Source organism: Pseudorca crassidens, chromosome 8 (genome assembly GCF_039906515.1).
Source record: "Pseudorca crassidens isolate mPseCra1 chromosome 8, mPseCra1.hap1, whole genome shotgun sequence".
Lineage (NCBI taxonomy): Eukaryota > Metazoa > Chordata > Mammalia > Artiodactyla > Delphinidae > Pseudorca > Pseudorca crassidens.
Window position 1 is genome coordinate 103,694,266 of NC_090303.1, and position 23,758 is coordinate 103,718,023.

Genomic DNA, 23,758 nt, shown 5'->3' on the forward strand with positions numbered 1-23,758 from the left:
TGAAATTCATAGCATGTACTTTTTAAAAAATTATCTTTTCAAGTGCTACCTCTTTCCAGTCTTGTATTCTGGTTTGTTAAAACTCAGATTAAAGTATCTGCTTTCTACTTAATCCCCCAATCCATTACGAACTCCTTGGATTCAGTCTTTTGGAGAAAATGTTTCTGAGTATGTGTGGGTCCCCTTTCCAACTTGGGAAGGATCGTGATGGAATGCCACTTTGGTGCCCCAGGATCTCTAAGGGCCTTGTGGTAATATTTCTGAGCAACAAGTACCCTTGTTCTATAGTGCAGCCTAATTATCACCAGTTATGCACAATTTATGTTTTAAAAATCAAATTAAAAGTGTTTAAGGCAATCTTAGTTCCAAAGGGATTAGCCAGATGAGAATGTGTCCTTTTCAATTTTGTCATTCATTTCTCCCTTGCTAGTCTGTGCCCTTTTCTAAATTTCTCTTTGGAATAATAGACTCAAAGTTACCTTTTTTATTTTCAGATGTTAAATATGTGTCTGCAATAGGTCACACTCAGTGTATGCCTTTTTTTGGGCAGCTACAGCTCTTGCATTCTGATGAAAAGGACTCTGATAATCTTTAATGCCACAGTTAATGGTTGTGGGAGCTGAAAAATCCACCAGGATCATATTTGCATTAAAACATCCCTGACATTTGATTTTTCTGGATTTTCACTGTAGAGAAGATGGACAGTTGTTTGTGACGGAAAACACTAGAACACTTTCAGGTGGTATAAAAGCGAAAAGCCTTGGATATTTGAAAGTCATATTGAAGGTAGACTTTGGGTTAAGGCCAAGCAGAGGTTACCAGAATATAAGACCCAATCTTTTGGGTGGGAGCATAACAGAGAGGTTATTGTTATGGAATTGAAATTTCACAGCTGTTTGATTTATATCTAATGTTTATAACTGCATTGCTAGTGCCCAGCTCATCTTTTTTTTTTTTTTTTTAATTTTCACTTGGACTCAATAGGCTTTATTGAGAGGGAGAGAAATCTAGCAAATTGGCAGTTAGAGTTCATAAATCGGATTCTCTTACAAGTGGGTGTAAGTGCATCCAAGTCAGAAACTTAGTCAAGTGTTCTGAATTTACACCAGTCAAAATAACATGAAATGGGTTTATGTGGGAACAAGCTACATATTAAAATTATTGATACATCTGAGAGAATCCCTCCACTTGAGTTGTTACTGCTAGTTAACAAAGAAAGTTCTGTAATAAAATTTCCATGGATTTTTTAAATAGACTTTATTTTTTAGAGCAGTCTTAGGTTCCAGCAAAATTGAGAGGAAGGTACAGAGTTTTCCCATTCACCCCCACCCCCCAGAAATGCATGGCATTCATACCATCGACATCCCTCACCAGACGGTACATTTGTGACAGTTTATGAACATACATTGATACGTCATTATCACTCAAAGTCCATGGTTTACATTAGGGTTCATCCTGGGTGTTGTACAGTGTATGGACTGGGACAAATGTATAATGGCACGTATCTACCTTTACATTTATGATGGCATGTATCATACAGAGTAGTCTCGCTGACCTAAAAATCCTCCGTGCTCTGTCTGTTCATTCTCCCTTCCACTATAATGCCTGGAAACCACTGATTTTTTTTTACTGTCTCCATAGTTTTGTCCTTTCCAGAATGTCATATAGTTGGAATCATACATTATGTAGCCTTTTCAGATTGGCTTCTTTCACTTAGCAATATACAGGTAAGGTTCCTCCATGGAGGAACTATCATTGTTTAATAGTTTATTTCATTTTAACACTAAATAATATTCCATTGTCTGGATGTACCACAATTTATTGCTCCGTTCACTTACTAAAGGACATCTTGGTTGCTTCCAGGTTTTGGCAGTTATGAATAAAGCTGCTGTAAACATTCGTGTGAAGGCTTCTGTGAGACATGCATTTTCAATTCCTTTGGTAAATACCAAGGAGAATGATTGCTGGGTCATATGATGAGTATGTTGAGTTCTGTAAGAAACCACCAAACTGTCTTCCAGAGTGGCTGCACCGTTTTGCGTTCCCACCAGCAGTGATGAGAGTTCCTGTTGCTCCACATCCTTGCCAGCATTTGGTGTTGTCAGTGATTCAGATTTTCTAATTGGTCATTCTAATAGTTGTGAAGTGGTAACTCAGTGTTTTAAGCTTATCTGTTTAAGATTATGGAACAAACAATTTAAAAACATTATATATATATGTAAATATTAGATATATAATATATATGTATATATTATGTATAATATATATACATATATATTATGTATATATATATAATGTTTTAGAAACAAACAAAACAAGCTTATGGTTACTGGGAGGTGTAAGGGGGGTTAGGCATAAATTGGGAGATTGGGATTGACATATACACACTACTATATATAAAATAGATAACTAATAAGAACCTGCTATATAGCACAGGGAATTCTACTCAATACTCTGTAATAGCCTATATAGGAAAAGAATCTAAAAAAGAGTAGATATATGTATATGTATAACTGATTCACTTTGCTGTACACCTGAAACTAACACAACATTGTAAATCAACTCTACTCGAATAAAAATTTTTTTAAAAAGAGAAAAAAATTCTGGAACAAACAATTTAAAAACATTATATATATAAAATGTTATATATATATATATATATATATACACAAATATGTATAATTTATATATATATAAAATACTATATTGTTTGATGAATTTTCAAACTGAACAGACTACATAGCCTGCACCCAGATTAAAAAACCAGAATGTAGCCAGCATCCCAAAGCTGCCCCATATGCTTTCTCATCATTAGTCTCCCTAAGGGTAACCTGATTTCTAACATCATAAAATAATTTTGCATACTTTTATACTTCTTGTGCTTACGTTATTAATGTAATCATGTAATATCTATTATTTTACAGCTGGTTCTTTTGTTCAATATAATGTTTGTGAGATTCATTGTTATACTTTAAGTTGTATTTATGCCCAGTGTTTTAATCGGTGATGGACTGTCTTTTCATGAGGTCTCATATAATCCTTATGAAAATTGCACAGTAGCTTAACAGTAATTTAATAACTTTTGTGTATATCATAACAAGTAATGAATACCTTACTGTTTCTTATTTTTTCTTGTAGAAATAGGTGGTTTGCCCATTTTTTCTAGGCATTTCCTCTCTGTTCTCCTTCCTACATTAAACTCATCCCCCAAATCCAGTCTTGTCATAGTCCATCTATTATCAGTGACCATGACCAGGTGTCCTGTCATGGGACACATAGGTTACTTGATGGGTCTCGAGTATTGTTCATTTGCACTTGGGCATCTGTGGTTGTGTTTGTAGGTTCTTTTCACACCCACCTGCCAGCTGATGAATTGGGTGAGTCGTGTCTCTCTAGTCTTGAAATAGGTATTTGTTTTGCTACTCTTCTTACTGTTGTTTCTGATTAATGTGTCAATGCTAATTGAGACTAAGTGCTGTAAACGGGTGGTGCGGATAATATTTGTTATGACAATCCAGAATATGGGAGAGATCGGTGACAACAGGAAGCATTTGTGGAAGGTATTTTGGAGGATGAGGAATTTGAAAGACAGATCCGGTGTTAATGGAAGGAAAAGAAGGAGGGTCACCATGAGCCAGAATGAGCCTGGTGTGCTTGCTGAACAGGAGATGCCTGGCCTGCCAGCACTGAGGGACGGGACGAGTGTCAGGAGTTAAGGCTGACTGGGAGAGTCTGGAAGGCCAGGCACTGAATTCGAGATTGTGCTCTTATGGCTCCAACTGTCTATAACAATTTATATGTCATAACTGCTTTTAGCATGTGTTAAACCCATGAGTGATCTTATCATTGGAAGGGGGAAAAGGGCATATATGTGCTCATAAATACGTGAATACGTTTCAGGAAGTTCGTGGACCTGGTCAGCCTATCTGTTAACCATCTTAAGGATCAGCTTGAGTGTTTTTCCAAAGCCCAGATGTTATGATGTATCCATTAGAGTACTTTCGTCCATAAGGAACAAAATACCTAACTAAAATACTTCAAACTGTAGGTGTTTGTCATGTTTCCCAAAACAAGAAGTCTAGACCCACTCAGTCCCAGGATGATTCAGTTGCTCAAAGACCATCTTTCTCTGCTGCCATCATCTTCATGTCAGCAAAGTAGCTGCAACGGTGCCACGCATCTCATCTTGCACCCTCACAGGAAAGAAGGGAAAATCAGAACTTGCCTCATATATTTCTTTATTTCCCCGAAACTAGCCAGGAGGCAGCTTATTCATATAACTATATTGCATGGCTACCCTTAGCTGAAAGGGTTGAGAGAACAAGTATTTCACAGGAGTCTGCCTCTGCTGAGTTGGCAGAGGGCCATGGCTCCTGGGGAGGCAGTGTAGTATCTGCCACAATCAGTAAGACCCCTTGACTTATGAAGTAGTGGAGGAACGAGGTCTACATTCCTTGAACTTGAACAGTGAGTTTGCACCATTCTTTAAATTGAAACAAATTTGAAAAGAGGGAGTTCTGACAGATTCTCCTAAAAGAAAGAATTAATTTACACTGCTACTAACCTTATAGTTAGTTGCAAACTTCCAAAGTCCTGAGAAGTGTGTCCCTAGGAGAATCTTAACAATCTCTCTTCTGACTTTTCATCATTAGTTCTAGAAGGATTGTTAGGTGCATCGTGTTTATTTATTGAAACCTTACACTAAAGAGCCATTTATCAACAGGATGGCGATAGATGCTTACTATTCATGCTTGCATGAAGACTCTAAATTAAGGCAAATGTGCCTACACATTTATTCATAAAGGGGTACTTTTCAAAGCGTTGCTACATTATGCATCCTATTTTAAAGGCATAGTTGCATATAAACTGTGAAAAGGAGTACATCTTATCCTGGCACTCTGGTTTTCTCTGGAGTCTATTGCTTGGTTTAGATGAGAGCCTGTTGGTAAATTTCAAGTGAATTTTGGGATCCTTAGGGACCATGTGTTACAAGGGGCTGGCTGATCTAGTAGATGCTATTTTAGGGAAGACTCTGGCCAGTCAGGACCCAAAGGCAGCAATTCAGGTCTAAGCTGAGTTTCTGGGTCTAGGTCAGAACACAGAAATGGATGATATAATAAAGTCAGAGAAATAGAGAGAAGTTGTCCACAATGAACTAGGCAGCTCAGGGGACTGAAGAAGTTGAAGTTAAATCACCTGCCTGAGTGAGACAGAACTCTCACCTTAAACCCTGGTTCAACAACCATTTATCACTGAAGTAGAAACAACATGTATATGCACTTTCTCAGATTGCTATTGCATATTCCCCAAATCCCAGATTATTGCTAACTTAACTCTGTGCTTTTATGTGAGGTATTTAAAATCACCAGAAATTAGGTTAAATGATAATCTACAGAACGTCAGATTTAACCAGTCTTTTTTCTCCATCACTTTTCCCTTGTTCAGATTCTTTTTTTATGTCTTTTTTAAAAGTTCAGTAAGTGTGTGATTATTGCATTTTCAGAGGATGCCTTCTAAAGTGGTGGGTTAGTTGGAAACGGGACAAAAGGTGTTGAGGGATGTGGTAGGCAAAAAAAGGACCTGTCATCCCAGGGGTGGGTCCTCACAGATGTGGTCCCATTGAGCATCTTGAGATGTGGGGTTTTCTTGGATTATCCAGTGGGTCCTAAATGAAATTACATGCATCTCTGTAAGAAGGAGACAGAGGGAGATGTGACAGAGAGGGAGGGGAGAGGCCACGTGACCAGGAGGCAGAGATTGGAGTGATACAGTCACAAGGCAAGGAGCACCCAGAGCCCCAGAAGCTGAAAGAGGCAAAGAAGGCATTCTCCCTTAAAGCTTCCAAGGAGCCCGCTGACACCTTGATTTTGACCCATTGAAACTGAGTTTAGACTTCTGGCCTCCAGAACCATGAGAGAATAAACTTGTGTTTTAAGTGACCAAATTTGTGGCAATGTGTTACAGCAGCCCCAGGAAACTGTACAAAGGGAAATAAATGCCTTCAGCAATTTCACAGGGACCGCATCTTGAAGACAGGCATGAACGTGGACTCATGGAGTGATCAGAACTAGAGAGACACGTGCTGGACACTTTGGGGACCATGGACAAGGTGATGGCCGTGTTCGGTGCCTCACCTCCCAGTGAGAACCCACGCCCGCGCCTCCCTCCTCCCTGGGGGAGTCCTCTCAGTTTCAAACTGTGATTCTTTAGCATCTCTACCACCAGAAAAAGGACTGAAATTCATTCACATTAAGGTGTATACTTGTGTTTTTAAAAATTTGAGAGGAAAAGACAGTATCTATCTCCCACATTGACTTATTTCTTTTTATTATTTTACTTACAAGCACTAAGCAGATACAGACTCCACTTACAATTCATATAAACTTAACAGCAAGAGCCAAGTTAAATACAGATCAATCAACAAAGCTAATAAAATTCAAATTAAAAAGTGGACATTTTGTATGACAAATAATAATGGTTCTCGAAACGAAATCATCCGTTAAATGTGTGTAGGATATTTGCTATTGTGACACCGATATTTTGAGATGGACATGCCTGCTCTTGCAGGCACCAGGTAAAGAGTGGCCCCGCCCACTTCTCTGTTGGGATCTGCACACCTGGTTCACGTAGCACACTGTGCTTGGGGAAGACTAAGTTAGCTGACCTTGGCATTGGTGCATCGTGAAGACACATGCTCACCCAGAAAATAAATTTGGGTGCGAGTGTGCTTATGATCAGAATATAACTTTATACATATTTATTGCCCAAATAATATATTTGGGTGTGAGTGTATGCTTATGATCAGAATACAACTTTATAAATATTTATTGCCCCAATGATATATATAAACTGAAGAATAAACAGTGAAAAAGATACTAACAATCTAAATTAAATTATAGTAATAATTTTCTCATATTATCTGTTCTACAACCAGTCCCTAGATATCATTACTTTTGACCATTTCTGAGTTTGGTTCTTCTGGCATTTATTCCTGTCATCCTTAATGCTATGCTCGTATATCAGTATTCACAGACTACTTCCCATCAAAGTAGAACATTTAGTTCACTTACATTTCCTCCCACTTCCTTTTCTTCACTCTGGGTTGTAGAACCTATCAGGTTATTTTTCGTTCCTCTGGAGATCTCTTTCATAAGTTCACGCGAGACTTTCTTTAAACATACATTTCTTGTTCTGCTGATCTTGAATGGAGCCTCCTGGCTTCTCACTACACAAGAGGGAGAAGCTGGTGCCTACGCATCTTCTCCTGTATCCCAACACGGTGCCTACAGCTCTTTCTCTCAGCTCTGGGTGACATTTACAACTTTCCACTTAATAAAATCTCCCCCGAAACGATCAGTTGATTTTAAAATGGAAAATTCTAACACAACGTTGTAAATCAACTATCCTTCAACTAAAAAAAAAACAAAAACAAACAAACAAAAAAACACAGATCTTTAAAACAAGTGCAAAAGCATTTTGCTTTTTTTTTTTTTTTTGCGGCACGCAGGCCTCTCACTGTTGTGGCCTCTCCCGTTGCGGAGCACAGGCTCTGGACGCACAGGCTCAGCGGCCATGGCTCACGGGCCCAGCCGCTCCCCAGCACGTGGGATCTTTCCGGACCGGGGCATGAACCCATGTCCCCTGCATCGGCAGGCGGACTCTCAACCGCTGAGCCACCAGGGAAGCCCAGCATTTTGCTTTTATATTGAAAAAAAAAATGAAATTTATCTAAGTATCAAGAATAGATTACAGCTTTACCATTTACTACAAAGTCTATAGATAATCACCTAAAGAACCTATAAAAAATAAAAACAAGAGAAGTTATTCCAAATAAATAAATAAATAGGAAAATTTATTTAAAACATTCACAATTTTTTGCTTAGACGTATATTTCTCTTGTAAAACCTTGACAATGCAGATAAAGCCATAGGGAGAGAGAAATTGTAGTTCTATATCACTAAACAGTTTGTCTGGAGGCCTTCAGGTCAAATAGACTCTCGTTTCTTAAAATCCATCAATAGCTGCAACTAGTTTATTCTTATTTGGACCTTGCCTTTCTTAAACAAACCCGTTTTCTTAGCAATTCTAATGGATTGTTTCTACTTGAAATGAAGTAAAACTGTCTTTATTGCAGACAAAATGAACACCCATATAGATAATGCTAATAAAATGTGTAAGTAGGTTTAGAAAGGGCACCGAATACAGGTCTATATTCAAATATTAATTGTGTTTCCGTGTACTAACCACAAATGTTTGCAAATTGAAATTTTGAAAATACCAGTTGTATTATTCTGCTTGGGCTGGCATAGCAAAGCCACAGACTGCATTCAAACAACAGAAATTTATTTTCTCACAGTTCTCGAGTCCTTAAGCCCAAGGTTAAGGGCCAGCAGGGTTGGTTCCTAGTGAGACCTCTCTTCCTGTCTGGCAGATGGCATCTTGTCACTGTGTCTCCATTGCTTTTTCTCTGCCTGAATGCACAGAGAGAGAGAAAGAAAGAGAGAGCTCTGTCTCTATTCCTCTCTTTTTACAAGGATATCAGTCCTGTTGGATTAGGGCCCCACCTTTATGATCTCATTTAACTGCAACCTTTAAGGTTCTGTCTCCAAGTACAGTCACATTGGGATTTAAGGCTTCAACATATGAACTGAGGAGAGAGGAGACAATTCAGTCCAGTACATAAGGACAACTTTGCTTGGCATTACCTTGTCTACACAGTCTGACCTCAAAGATTTACATCCATCCCACATACAAAGTACATTCACTCCATCCTAAGGCCCCCAGAAGCCTCAAACTATTACAGCATCGGTTCAAAGCCCAAAATCTCATCAGCTCAGCAGTCCCAAATATCATCATGAAAATAATCTAGATGAGTTATGGGTAAGACTGGGTGTGCTCCATCCTGGGGCAAAATTCATCACTATCATGAATCTGTGAAACGAAAGAAATAAGTGTCTTCTTCTGAATACAGTGGTGAGACAGGCATAGGATAACAGTTATAGGCATTTCTGTTCAAAAAAGGGGAAAATTGAAGGAAAAAAGGGGTAACCAGTTCCAAACCATTTCTAAATCCAATTGGGCAAACTCCTTTAGTTTTAAAGGCCTGGGAATAATGCTCTGAGGCTTTCAGCTCTGCCCTCTGGAGATCATTCTTCTTCTTCATGAAAGGTAGCATGAGTTTGTAGCTGAGTAATTTTATCAGCACATTTCCCGTCTGAGGAATTTGGAAGTCTGACACCCTTCTTTTATTTCATAGTCTCTCTGTCCTTTTCAGTCCGAGCTGGCAATGCTACTGCAGGTATAGAATTCTTAAGAACCTGTGGGTCTCCTATGTATGTCATAGGGATCCATTCCGTTAGACAAGACTCCTCCACAGGATTTTCCTAGATACTCCCTTCTCTATGTCTGGCTTCTGCTGAGATGGCTGAGGAGATCTATGAGTTACACACTTAGGTTTCAAAGAGCTTTTCGTGTGTCTGCATACCCTGAGCTTTTGATCTTTCAGACATATTGGCAAAAGTTTGTTGTGCCACATCTACTGCTTCTCCTCTCCTAGTAGTGAATTTCTCAACTTATGCATCTTTTACAATCTGGATAAGGGGAGACAAAGAAGATACAGAAATAGCCAATAAGCACATGAAAAGATGCTCAACGCCATTAGCTTTGGAGTATTATTCATCCATAAAAAGGAGTGAAGTGCTGATACATATTATTACATACTATTACATGGATGAAACTTGAAAATATTATGATAAGTGAAATATGCCAATCACAAAAGATCAAGATATTGTACGATCCTATGTGAGTTACCCATACTAGCCAAATGTATAGATACAGAAAATAAATTTTTCATTGCTTAGGCCTGGGAAGAAAGGGGTGGGAATGGAGACTGACTGCTAATGATTATGGAGTCTTCGGAAGGGGGAATACTGAAAACGTTCTAAACTTAGATCACAGTGGTGGTTGCACAACTCTGTTGAACATACTGAAACCATTGAGTTGTACACTTCTGATGGGTGAATTATATAGTGTGTAAATTTTATCTTAATAAAAATGTCCAAAAGAAGGAGAAGATTAGGTAAACATATCAACCTTTGTGCATTTTATTATGTGAAGTCCAATGGTTATAGCTCACTAAAGGAAACAGGCAGATAAATATATTTTAAGGTTTTAATTTATTTCCTAGATCTAAAAGAATAAGGTAAGGGCATAAAGAAGAGATGAATATCTTTGATGTTTTTGATTGAGAAGCTTAAAAAAAAAGCACGACATCTAGAACTTCTTAATTTATAGGGTGTGTTGAATAATGCTGATAACTTGGTTTCTAGCATTTGAGTAAAATGTGCAATATGACTAATTTCGGTATTATGCTATGAGCTTCCTTAGATGCTTCAGAAGGTATGTGAACTTGTAAGAAAAAGCCTTTAAGATAGATCAATATCTGTGGGACTCTTTGTAGATATAAATTTGGGTTATAACCATAAATAATATATTTCAGTAATGAAAAGACTTTATTACAAAAAATAAGCAAAAAGTGAAAACAAAGATGTAGATTTTAAAAATGCTCATTTAACAGAAATTAGCTGAACGTGTGTATGTGCCAGGCTCCTTACAGGGATGAAGAAGACACAGTTTTTGTCTTAAAAAGAAAAGGGGAACAATCAAGCTAGTATGGGAAGTAGACTTGAAAGGAAATAATCAGTTCCATGCTGACTCCTGGGAGCAGAAGGGAAAGCATGATCAACTTTGTTTGGACGAGTCAAAGAGAAGTACCTCCTAAAAGCAGCCTTGACTGTGGATTTTCTTGTAGCTCCTCCACCATCACTCCTGACAACGTGGTTTAATGTAATTCTTTTTTTAAAATTTTATTGATGCCTAGTTGAGTTACAATGTTGTGTTAATTTCTGCTGTACAGCAAAGTGACTCAATTTACATATATATACATTCTTTTTCATATTCTTTTCCATTATGGTTTATCACAAGATATTGAATATATCGATAGTTCCCTGTGCTATACAGTAGCACCTTGTTGTTTATCCATTCTATATATAATAGTTTGCATCTGCTAATCCGAAACTCCCAATCCATCCCTCCCTCACTCCCCTCCCCCTTGGCAACCACAAGTCTGTTCTCTATGTTTGTGAGTCTGTTTCTGTTTTGTAAATAAGTATTTGTATCATTCCTTTTAGATTCCACATATAAGTGATATCGTATGGTATTTTTCTTTCTCTGTCTGACTTACTTTACTCAATATGATAATCTCTAGGCCCATCCATATTGCTGCAAATGGTATTATTTCATTTCTTTTTATGGCTGAGTAGTACTCCACTGTATATATGTACCACATCTTCTTTATCCATTCATCTGTCGGTGGACATTTAGGTTGTTTCCATGTCTCAGCTATTGTAAGGAGTGCAGCAATGAACATTGACGTGCATCTGTTTTTACAAATTAGAGTTTTATCTGGGTGTATGTCCAGGAGTGGGATTGCTGGATCATATGGCAACTCTCTTTTTAATACAGTTCTTAACCCAACCATAGATTCTTAGTTTCTTACATTCGGGAGTGGACTTTTCCAGAGAGATTTCTCCAGAGAATTGTATTTTGCTGTAATTTGGAGTAAATCTCACTATTTGTAAAGGGAGAGAGTGCTCCCTTGACTCAGTGGCTGCTGCTTTCTACTGTCTTTAGGATTTCTGTCTGTGTATGAGATGTTTCCTTCTCAGTCCTGACCTAAGGATTCATGTGGTAAATGATCTGGACAGGTTAACTCAGGATTAGGTGAAAAATTCCCAAATTCATATCATGATTTGTAGGCATGTTACCTGGTTTAAATGTCATTGTTCCTAAGCTGTTGGTAGTGAAGCGTAACTAAATTTATTCTTTCATTGTGATAAGAATCTGCCTACCAAGGAAATATGAGTAGTATCTATAGCAGACATTATTATTGACTGAACTTCTTTTATTTAAGAAAGAAAGAAAGAAAGAAAGAAAGAAAAAAGAAATCTAACTGGATGTATTGGGCCCAGCCTCTAACCATATCTGACATAGTGCACTCATTCAGCTCACATGCGGGCAGAGTGCAGGGAAATGTTTCCTGTGTTTTCACTGAGCTTTTTCCTCTTACTGCGCAGCTCTCTGTGTTAGGATAGTCGTCAGTGGAACAGGCTACAGTGATTTGCTTTTCAGCAAATGCTTTGTCATTGGAACTTGTGAACTAACAGTGCAAACACTGAAAAATGAAAAATTGATTTCCACATGTTCTTGTGTAGGTGTTTGTATGGAAACATACAAATATTATCAACTTCTATAGAAATAACATGCAAGTTTCCCAGTGACTTATTCTAAATGTAAGAGTAGTTTTACTCTGAGTCTCAGGTTGGGGTCTGTCTCTCTGTGGAGCTACTTCTGACGCACCCACACTGTCCTTGTCCCCTTCGAGTTTTGAAAGCACTTAGTACTTGACATCAGCCAAACTACTCGTAGCAGGGTGACCACTTGCTATGTGCCAGTCATTATATTGATAGTATGAGTTCCTTGTTAATCTGCTTTGGTGGCTAAGTTTTTTCTAATTAAGGAAATGTATGCCTTAAAATGTTTTTTTCCAACCTTTTCTTTATTTACAGAAAACTTTTTTACCTGGAGAACATAGTGTTTTATCAGGATCATCATTAACATTACCTGCATTTTGTGATTTTATTAGCATCCCAGTTCTGGATTAGGTTGTGAACAAGCCAGATTCTGTGAATAATGTCAATATTTAAGTTCTGCAAATGTGGTTAATGTTAGCTTTACTGCCTTACCATGAATCTTTGGAGAAGCCACTCAGCCTCTCAGGAGCTCAGGTTTACCTTCCATAAAATGGTGTTCCTTCGTCCTCCTTCTTGTAGGATCGAGAGGTAATGACTCTCAGAATCCTCCAAAGACTGCAAAACATTTTAGAGTTGTCAGTTATTCCAATTTCTAACAAAAGCAGAGTTTACAAGAGACTTCTGAGTAATCTGGATAGGTTTTCTCTGTTATCACATTGGGTTTGTCAGTAGCTACCGCCCGCCCCCACTAGCAGTGATTGAAAACACCTGGTCGAAGGATTTGTTTCTAATATTAACAATCTCTGGAGAAGAGGTTCCAGAATGTTGTCCAATAATTGTACTATTTAACAACATAACTATTTAAGAAGCATCAGGAATGGAAAGGAGCCTTGCATTATATACTGACCTACACAAAGAACAACTACATCACTACAGATTATAACAGACCTTTGCATGCCAGTGAGCTAACCAAGATGCCAAGTTAATTACAAGTGCCATGTGGTTATCTGACTATAGGACTGAAGGAAACTTCACTTTTCAATCATCCCCAAATTTTCTTCAGGATAAAGTCCAAACTCTAAGAGCCACTGGCCACTTCTTATATCTCCATGTGTATGTTGATTTTCATTTAAAGGTGACAGGTTGAACATAGAAGTTTTTCCTTTTCATTTCAAGTGTTTAGAAATGAGAGAAGATATATAGTAAAAACATAGCTGCAGTCAAAAACCAGAAAGGGAGTTCTTCCTATACCTAGAATAGAAAAGTATTCTTAGAAGAAGGACCGGGTAAAAACCTACAGCAGCAAGTAAGGCCAAATCCCTGCCGCCCTAAAGGAACAGAGGCTAAAGTCAGGCCCAACAGGAGGGGATAGGATACTGGTGTCTATGGAGGCCAGAGGCTGGACAAGTGGCCCCTGCCTTAAAATGGCATTTATGTTCAGAGGTTCTTGAATCTCTGAAAGGGCTCCAGCCCAAATGGCCACACAGGCCTGGTGAGAGCCATTACCCGGATGGACCCTCTGACTGCCCAGGACATTCTTGTGACCACACCACCAGGACACTTGCAGGAGAGAACCTCACAACTAAGATCAAAGGACCCACAGAAACCATCCCCTAAAAGCAGCACACCAGCTTAACACATATAAGAACTTAACTCCAAAGAAATATAAATCAGCTAGGGAAAACAGAAAATGACACTTTAGGGTTTTGTTTTTTTTTAATGATCGATGTGATAAAAGAGCTTGCAACTGTAAGAGTCGATGATCTTGAGAAAGAGCTAATTAGGACTATTAGAAATTAAAATATAATTATTTTAAAACTCAGCAGTGAAATGAAACAGTTAGACACACTAGAGAAAAAATAAAGTGGAAAATGGAGCTGAAGAAATCATGCAAGTAGATAAAGTGGAAGACGGAGCTGAAGAAATCATGCTGATTCATAAAGTGGAAGATGGAGCTGAAGAAATCATGCAAATGCTCCCAAAGACATAAAAATGCCAAAGACGTGAAAGAAAAAGCTAGGCGTTTGGAGGCTGGACCTAAAAGCTCCTGTGCAGGTCCAGTGGGGTCTGGAAGGATGGAGCGGTAATGTTGACTGAGACAGTTACTGGTAATATTCCTGATCCAGAGAAAGTAGTTCTTAGACTGAAAATACTACTGACTGGGAAGCAGGATGTTTAAAGAAGATCCACAAGCAGACACTTTCTAATGGAATTTCAGAGTATCAGATATAATGAGAGAATCTGCCTTCATCTCGAGACATTTTCAACTCGCACTTTCTACTGTGCCGATGTCGACATGCTCACAATTTCCTGAAAATACTGCATTCACCAATGCCTTCGTTACCTTGCAATCCTCCTAGCTTGAATGTTCTTCTTTTATCTCTTTTATCTTGGCTAGGGGGTTCTTTTCTCAAAGAATTCTTTCTGGAATTCCCCCTACTTTTTATTCTGCAGTCTCCTTAAATATTAGCACGCCAGGTCCTGATGCCCTCAGCCCTGTCACTGCTACAGTGTGGTCATTCTTTCAGCCTTGGTTCCATTGCTCTGTGAGATTCTTAAGGTCAGCTTATAAGGTCTTTCATTTGTGATTCTTCAGGGCTCAGCATGACTCCTGAACATGGCAGTCACTCGTGCTTGTCACTACCTCAAAGGGTTTTTGGAATGCATCAGGCTGTAAGTCAGTAACTCAGATAGCACTTGACCACGTGAGCAAGCCGTCAAGGTCCAGAGAGGCCAGCGGTGATGGTTTTGAGGAGGCAGAGCTGATATTGACACAATCAAGTGTCCTGGCGTGGGCGGAGCACTTTGTCTAGTGTATATCATAATGCCGCCATTACAGGCTGTCCCTATTTAAGTCGTGTAAGATTTTAAAGTATGTTTTAAAAACAGAGGAAGTAATAGTTTTTTTAAAAATAAAACACATTTTTGGACTTCCCTGGTGGTGCAGGGGCACGCTTCCAATGCAGGGGGCACGGATTCAATCTTGGTCGGGGGCGTTCCGCGTGCCACGCGGGGCAGCCAAAGAAAACCCAAATATATATATATTTTTGGATGAATTCCTAGTCATTTGTGAAAAGAAAATTTTTTATAAAGTGAATAAATTGGCTTTTCATAGTTTACCCAAAGTTTGTTGAAATGACAGTCTTTCATTCTTTTCTTCTTAGACATGTGGATAACCAAAATGTGGAGCTAGAATCATCCCTGAATAATGGTGTTTACTTAGATACAATTTAAGTTTTAATATGATTATTTTCTGACCATATAGCTGAGTGTCTCTGAAATTTTTATTCTTTGTTCTTTTTAAATTTGATTTATTGTATTTTAATTGAAATATATTTGACATATAACATTGTGTAAGTTTAAGGTGTACAACATGTTGATTTGATACATTTATATATTACAATATGATTGCCTTTGTAGGGTTAGCTAACACCCTCTATAAGGTCACATAATTATCTTTTTTTTTTGGTAGGAATAATTAAGATCTAGTCTCTTAACAAGTTTGATGTTTATAATATAGTATTGTTGTCTGTAATCACTGTACTGTGCACTTACTTACCGACTAGTTGCAAGTATACTTCTTAATTACTAGATCACGGTATAACTTTTATTAGACTGTTGTCTAGTAATCTTTAAAATTTTCATTTATTGTCTGTCTTCCATACTGAAATGCATTGTGTTTGAAGCAGTGTGTCTTTTTTCGGGGCTGCTTCAGTTGCAGATAGGAAGGTCCTAGAGGAAAGAATTTGGTTTGGTTTTAACATGTTTTGATCAGCCCCTGGGAGAGCTCCACATATAATCAGGTCTAACAAGAAGGCCACCTTGAACCTTATCATTCTGTAAATTTCGAAAGACTTTTACACACATTAATCCTATTTGATATGCAAGAAATCAGTCAGTGTGCAACGTTTCTGAGAATTTCAGTAATCTATCACATCCAAGGAGGCCAAAAGAAAGAAACCATAGGAGATGTAACAAAATCTACATGCTAGAACCCTAGAGGAAGCTTTGGAGATTTCATTCAGAGAGTCTATATTCTTACTTGATTATGTAGTATAACAAAAATTCTTTTTGTTTTCCCAACCTGCCACAGATTTTGAAACAGAAGGTTGAAAGAGGCAAAGGGTACTGTTGAGGGCAAGCATTGTGACAGCCCAAGAAATGAAGGTGGCTCAACAGCCAGAAATTGAGGAGAGAAACAGACGTAACAACCAAACATCCAAATGTAAAAGCATACTGATCTGAAGCCACCTCACGTAGGAGGCACACAGACCTCCACACCTTGATTAGCACTGAGCATCCCCCTCACAGCAGCCCAACACAAAACGGGAGAAAGGAGGACCTGAATCTCAGGAAGAGCACCACAGCTGGCGTCTTCTGTTTAAGAGGGCGGGATCATAAATAAACATTCTAGTAAATGATGTACATCAGAAATGGTTAAGATAAAGAGTTTCTTCTTCTTATAAAGGAAATGAAGGTGGTTTGGTGTCCTGTTCTGTGGGTTTAATCTGCTTAGTCTCACAGGTCAGATGCCCAGGCAGCCCTTTGTCTTTTCAAAGTAGATGAATGGATTTTGGTGCCACTGGAGAGAACGTCTTCTGAGGCAGATCTAAAACCCCAGACACTTCAACCTCAGGAAACAGGATAAAAGCTGCCAGGTTCCTAAAGTCTCCCGCTGGGGCCCTTAGCTAAACATTGCCTCTTGGGATGGATGTTCAAGTCTTATCCCAGGTGCTTACTCCCAAGCATGGTGATCCAGGTAAGGGAGGGCAAAATCTGCTAGTTTGCACACAGAATTTGGGACGTGATTCTATCTGAAGAACTAATCCCCAACCTAAAGGCAGCCAGGGACAAGTGAGGCACATGGAGAATAAATACCTAAGGAATGTGTTAGTTGTCTTTGAATTTTCAGCATCCAACGTGTTATCTGCAGTTGGCGTTATAAGTGCTTAATGAATGACTGGTTACATAACAAGTTGAGATCCTTTGCTTTCTTGACTATTCCCACCTTATTGCTCATCAGTCAGCTTTGAAACAACTGTTTACCTTCATATGTAAGAAATACGATCATTCATGTTTTGCAGGCAGAGGGGGCATAATGATGCCATTTTACTGAACCGTGATTCCCCTTACCATAGGTTTTTTTTTTTTTTTTGCTGTACGTGGGCCTCTCACTGCTGCGGCCTCTCGCGTTGCAGAGCACAGGCTCCGGACACGCAGGCCCAGCAGCCATGGCTCACGGGCCCAGCCGCTCCGCGGCATGTGGGATCCTCCCAGACCGGGGCACGAACCCGTGTCCCCTGCATCGGCAGGCGAACTCTCAACCACTGTGCCACCAGGGAAGCCCTTACCATAGTTTTTGATAGCTTAGCTAAAAACAGAAAGCATTCGTTTGTTCAGCACTTACTTATAGAAATTATGTCTTACCATATATATTATTTCTGAATGGCAATCAGAATATTTTATACTCCTCTTTTTTCTTTTTACCAAAAAACAAAAATTTTGACCATTTGCCTCGTTCTTTTCTAGCGGAAGATAACAGTCTGTCTCAAAAGAAGAAGGTGACTGTGGAAGATCTCTTCAGTGAAGATTTCAAAATTCATGATCCCGAGGCTAAGTGGATAAGTGGTGAGTCCTGAGTGCATGTGAGAAAGCACTTTCCCACTCCCTGCCACTTTTTGAGAGTTTGGGTGTCGTAGTTTGCCTTTCACCTTCTCTCTCTGGCTGTAGAAGTGGATCCTCAGAGCTCTTGCTGTGAGCACCATCTTATTATCAGTCTAAGAAAATGCGCATCTGGTAAAATCAGGCTGCTTCTTCATGGGAAATGGGTCCTCCGTGTCGCCTCCCTGAATCATAATTTCTCAGACGGAGATGTGAGGTGTTGCTAAGCAACAAGACGGGGAGAGACACAGCTGAACCTTCCTCCTTTCTCCATGTTCTTTATTCCCTTTTGTACTCCTCTTGCTTTCACTCCAACTAGATACAAGGGCCAAAAGGAACTAAAAGGTTTCTTCTAGAATGCTGTCTAATGAAGGAAACAGCGGAGCGTCGTGCATCGATGCAGATAAATTAATTTTCCTCTTGAACTTTAATCTGGATGAAATCTTCTTTGGGCTGATTTTTATAAACAATAAAGCAAAATAGAACTGGTGGAAAAAGGCAGTATGTTTATAAGGCATGTTTTGGTTCAAAACAGTCCATTTCCTGTAGTTGGGTCTGAAACAATTTTCAGGGTGCAGTCTTGGGAGGAAAGATGTAAATGACTGCTCCCCATCTTCTGCAGGCTTTGCTGCATCCCTCTCGTGTAGTCTGGTTCTAGAACCTCTGCTGCTATCTCCATGGATATTGTTTGCATTTAGTCTTAGCCTCAGTGGGATGCACTTGAAAATTAATCCTCAGGTCAAAGAACCTTTGTAGTGGAATGCTAGAGATCTAGTTCACATCCTGCCTTCTATAGTAAATGAGGCCCAGAGAGGTTAAGTGAATTTTCTGAGGTCACAGAGCTAGTTAGTGACACAGCTGTGGCTGGAAGCCTGTCTCCTCACTTCCCCTTTTGTGCTCTTTCCTCTACTGTTTTGTTGAGTGACACCGTGTGATTACGTTTTCTTGCCGTCAGACTCCTCTGAAATGCTTCTTATGCTTCACAAACTCTTGAAAATCAACCAGCATTGACTTTTTGCCTTTAGTCTCCTACTAGGACAGTAGCTTCTCCTTTGTCCTCCACTGTGGCTTAGGTATTAATTTCTGATCCTTAGATTCACTTATTTAAAAATTAACGAAGTAGCTGAATCTCAGAGGGAATGTATTTTATAAGATGGAATTGGGGAGAGATGAGAGCAGTGTACTGTGAATGCCAGTGGGGGGCACATGGAGATCCAAAGCGTATATTGAGCCAAGGTCTTTGTCATTTGACTGAGGAGGTAATTTCACCTTTGGTGTTGAGGGGGACTCAGCCTCTGCTTCCTGTTTGCATTTACCCATATTGCGGAGGAAGGAGGTAAGCATGGATCGTGCGCTGGGCCTGACCTTGGGGATAAAAGGTGATCGCTCTCTTCTTAAGGAGCACAGAGTCATTCTGGGCACAAAACGGGGAGGAGCAAAGGCAGCCGGGAGCGAGGTGCAGGAAGCGTGTGATGCCCTCATCCTCCTGAGAAGGGGTTTCAACGAGGGTGCATAAACTTGGTCTCAAAGGTATAGGGTTCAGAGCAGGTCAGAGGGGGCCCTGCAAAGACTCCATGAGGTGCTAAAATAATATAGGGAGATCTTTATATTAGGGTGCCTATGGTCTCAGACTTGGCCTAAACCAGCTTTCCCTGTGCAAAAAATGTAAAAAGTGTAAAAGCAGAGATCTGGAGGCCCAGGGGCACCGAAGTTTCTGCAGGAACCCGTGTCGGTTACTGTTGAAAGGTGTTTTTGTATCTCATGAGCTAATCCGTGCTGCAGATGCACAGAGCTGGCTCTGAGATGTGCTGGCTTTCTGGCCGGAGGAAGCCAGCCAAGATTTTGTTATAGCCACAAAGCTGGGCGTTAATACAAGCAGTTGAGAAGTGGCCTTGTGCCCAGCAGAAAATGCCCAGCCTCTCTGTTTCAGCAGGTTAAGTCTATTCATAAGACCACCTGCGTTTCAAATACACATGACTTTGGGGTCCAGGAGCTTTCTTAAGTGGATTCTTCCTTTGTAAATGTAAGCACAGTGTGAAGTTTTATTGCAAATTAGCCAGGTGGTCAGGTCTCCCCAGAGACCAGGCACTGTCAAGAGTGTGAGGGACCATTACTGTTTCCCCTGCCCTTTTAGCTGCCCCCCTCCAACTTTTCTTTCACTTATTCCTCTTCCTGATCAGTCCCTTGCCTCCTGCTCCCTGAAGATGTAATCGCTTAAAGTGGATGAAATAACTGTGGTGATTAACTGTGCCTTCATAATGGATTTTTACAAATACCACAAAGAATTCATTCACTTTTTACATTACAAGTGTAAATGTGAAGATCCACAGAAAGACTACTATACATTCACAGGATTAGCAAATGCTGTGGAGCTGAGATGAGCTTTAGAAATTATCAGAACATTAGTTCATTCAATTAGTGATTATTGAGTGTCTACAATGTAGCAGGCAAATTGCCCATGGACCCCCAAAATGCAAGCATTTTTTTTGCCTCTGGAACAGTTTCCCTGTGGTAGACTTGGAGTCACCACACACCACCACCACCACCATCTACCACCATCATCACTATGGCAACCTCATTCTTCTCCTCTTCTTCCTCCTTTCTCCTCTGTCTGTGCCTCCTCCCCTTCTTCTTCCTTACTGTCACTAACACCACCACCACCATCATCATCACCATCATCACCACCATCATCACATTATCATCACCACCACCACCACCATCATCATCATCACAGTCACCATCATCACATCATCATCACTATCACCACCACCACCATCACCATCATCATCATCACATCATTATCATCATCACCATCACCACCATCATCATCACCATCATCATCACCATCGCCATCACCATCACCATCAACTACTGAGGGTTTCCCACATCTTAAGCTCTCTACTAAGTGCTTTGCACACATTAAATCATTTAATTCTCACAACTACCATTATTCACATTTTATGGATGAGGAAACTGAGCCAAGGGTGTTTAAATGACTTGATCAACATCACACCGTTAATAAGTAGCAAAATTCAGACTTGAACCTAGGTCTCTCTGGTTTCTGTACACGGCTACATTGTATAGAATCGAAGCCCCCTGTCTCCAGCCCATTTCTCTCACAACCTCACTGGTTACATTGTGTGTTTTAAGCAAGGCTGTAGGTTGTATTTCAGAATTGTTGCCATTCCTTAAATTTTCTATTCTAGTATCCCTTACTCTCATGGTGCCTATGTTGAACTAACAAAATACCCAAGTGATCAAGAAAAATGGGGTAATTCCCCACAGAGAAAGAGACTTGGCTCTTTTAGTGCACATTAACCACTAAAGTTAACAAATGTTTCTTGGGTTTAATATTGGAGTTAATAGTCTAGTTAGATGCTTTATTTATCAGGAGAAAATGGATTGGGTTGGAGTTAAATTTCTCCTCACCCATTTTTATACTAGAGACGATTTTTTGATCTACCTTTTCTGAAAATGATTGGTGCAACAGTCTTCAAATTCTCTAATGTCCGAAAGCTCTTGTAGACTTCCCTCACATATTTGTTGCAACCCCTGGGTCAAGTCAGATGAGGTGTGTAGAGCAGTGGAACTGACAACATCTGAACTCACTGGGAGCTCACTCTGAACTCCCTCCTACAAAGGAAGAGGCATACACTTCCTGAAATTGCCCAGGGTGTAGTCTCGCCGCATATTTGCTTAGTTGAGTAAATTCTTCTGCCTTTTATAAGCTACCACATTGGACTTCTCAACCTTTTGGATCCTTTAATGTGCTGTGCTGGGATATGAGGTAGCCACTGTGATGAGGTCTTCTGGTTACTCCAGACACGTAAGTCCATTTATGTCCATGAACCAGTCTTCCTGGGCTGTCTTGTTCCCTCTTTGCAACTCCTAGATGATGGATCATTTCAAACCTTCTCCTCTCTCAATTTTCTGCAACCTTCTTCCCATCCTAATTCTCATTTAAAACTACTAGAAGAAAGCTTAATACTCTCACCATCACATCTCCTTACCCACCACCATCTGCACCTGCCATGAGCTCTGCCCCTCCCCCAGCCTGTAACCACAGGACCTGTCTGTGCTCCATCTACAAAAATCAGAGATGAACTTGCTTCACTTACTTGAGGAATAATTGTAGCAAATGTCTCCTTTCTTCTCTAAATGTTCATTTTTTTAATCTCTGTGTCAGATTATTCCCATCGTCAGGCAGATACGCTCTTATTTGCCTCACCGAAACACACACACAAAGCTTAGCGTGACTCCACCCTCCCCACCGAGCACTGCCCAATTTCTTGTTCTCCTCTGCAGCCTGAAACAGTTGTCTCTCTGTGACATCTCAGATTACTCTTCTCCAGTTCTTGCCAAGCCCACTCTAGTTAGGCTTTCACCCCCAGCGCTCCCTGACTCTCCTCTTGTCAAGGTCACCAGTAACCTCCAGGTTGCTCAATTCCATGGTCACGTCTCAGACCTCATCTTAATCTGATCATCAGCAGCATTTGACACGATTACTCCCTCTACCTGCACCAGCTTTCTCACTTGACCTGTAGGTCATCACCTTCTCTTGGTTTTATCTCTGCCTCATAGGCAGCTCCTTCTCAGACTCCTGTGCTAGTTCTCGCTCTTCTCCCTGACTTTTGATGTTGGTGGCCCTGGGACTCAGTCTTCATCCTCCCCTTTTGGTATCTATACTCATTCCCTCTGTGCTTTCATCTAGTCTCATGGCTTAAAATATTCACCTACCAATGACTCCTAACTTATTCTCCAGACCAGACCTCTCTCCTGAAGTTCTCAGATGTCTCATAGACATTACAACCCTAACTTTAGTCTCGCCAAATCTGAGTTCTTGACCTACCTCCCCACCCAAAAAAAACCCAAACAAAAAACCAAACCCACCTGCTCTATGCACAGCCTCTTCCAGCTCAGCTGATGAGAAATTTGTTCTTCTGGCAGAACAGGCTGAAAGACTTGAAGTCATCGTTTACTTTGCTCTTTTCCTTGTACTTCATATCTAATCCACCAAGAACTTCTGCCAGCTCCGCCTTCAGAATACTCAGAGCCCATCTTAGATTCAGTCAGGCACTCCTGACTGCCATTGGCATATTTGTCAGCTGGTTCATCTAAAGGATACAGGACTGGAGACAGGCGTGGCAGCAGACAGGACCAGGAGCCATGCTCCTCAGTGGACCCTCAGGTAATGGCTCTGGTACAAGCAGAAGGGGTCACTCACATGGGTGGAGTTTTTATGTTTCCACCTTTAGATGTCTGAAATCCTCAAGCCTCTGTACACTCATTCAGTCCCATGACTCTAGTTACTATCTATATGCCACTGAGTTTCAGTTCTGCAGCTCCAGCTCAAACCCTGTTCTGAGTGTGTTGTGTGTGTGTGTCTCACTGACTGATTTACATGTCCACCAGGATGTCTTGTGGACACTTCGAGTTCACGGGTCCAGGACTCATCTCCCCGCCCCCGATCTCCTGTCACAGAACTTTCCCTGGCTTTCCACTGCTCTCAGGAGAGGCGTGCAGCCCCAGCCCTGGGCACCCTCTGTTTCTCAGACTCTCTGAGATCAGTCCCCTTACTTTTCCTGCCTTGTCCCTCATGTGTCCCCAGTTTTCTTTTGCTCTGGACCGACTTGAACTTCTTTGATGGCTTCTGAAGTCCGTCTTCTTTTCCCTCAGGGTGGTTCTCACAGGATGTTCTTTCTGCCCAGAACACCCCTCTTCTCTATTCTACTCTCATCCCTCCTCAGCACCACCCCTACAGTTTATCATTTTCCTTTGATCTCTCC

At 40.3% G+C, this 23,758-nt stretch overlaps 1 protein-coding gene across 5 annotated transcripts in view; it reads left to right on the top strand.

The window, feature by feature from the left end:
* Positions 1-23,758, top strand: part of DPP6 (dipeptidyl peptidase like 6) — a 1,023,012-nt gene that overhangs the window by 630,967 nt on the left and 368,287 nt on the right. For all 5 annotated transcript variants that reach the window (XM_067747535.1, XM_067747534.1, XM_067747537.1 and 2 more), the window contains exon 3: positions 17,841-17,939. In XM_067747535.1, the coding sequence (XP_067603636.1) occupies positions 17,841-17,939 (99 nt within the window). The remainder of the gene's footprint in view (positions 1-17,840; positions 17,940-23,758) is intronic.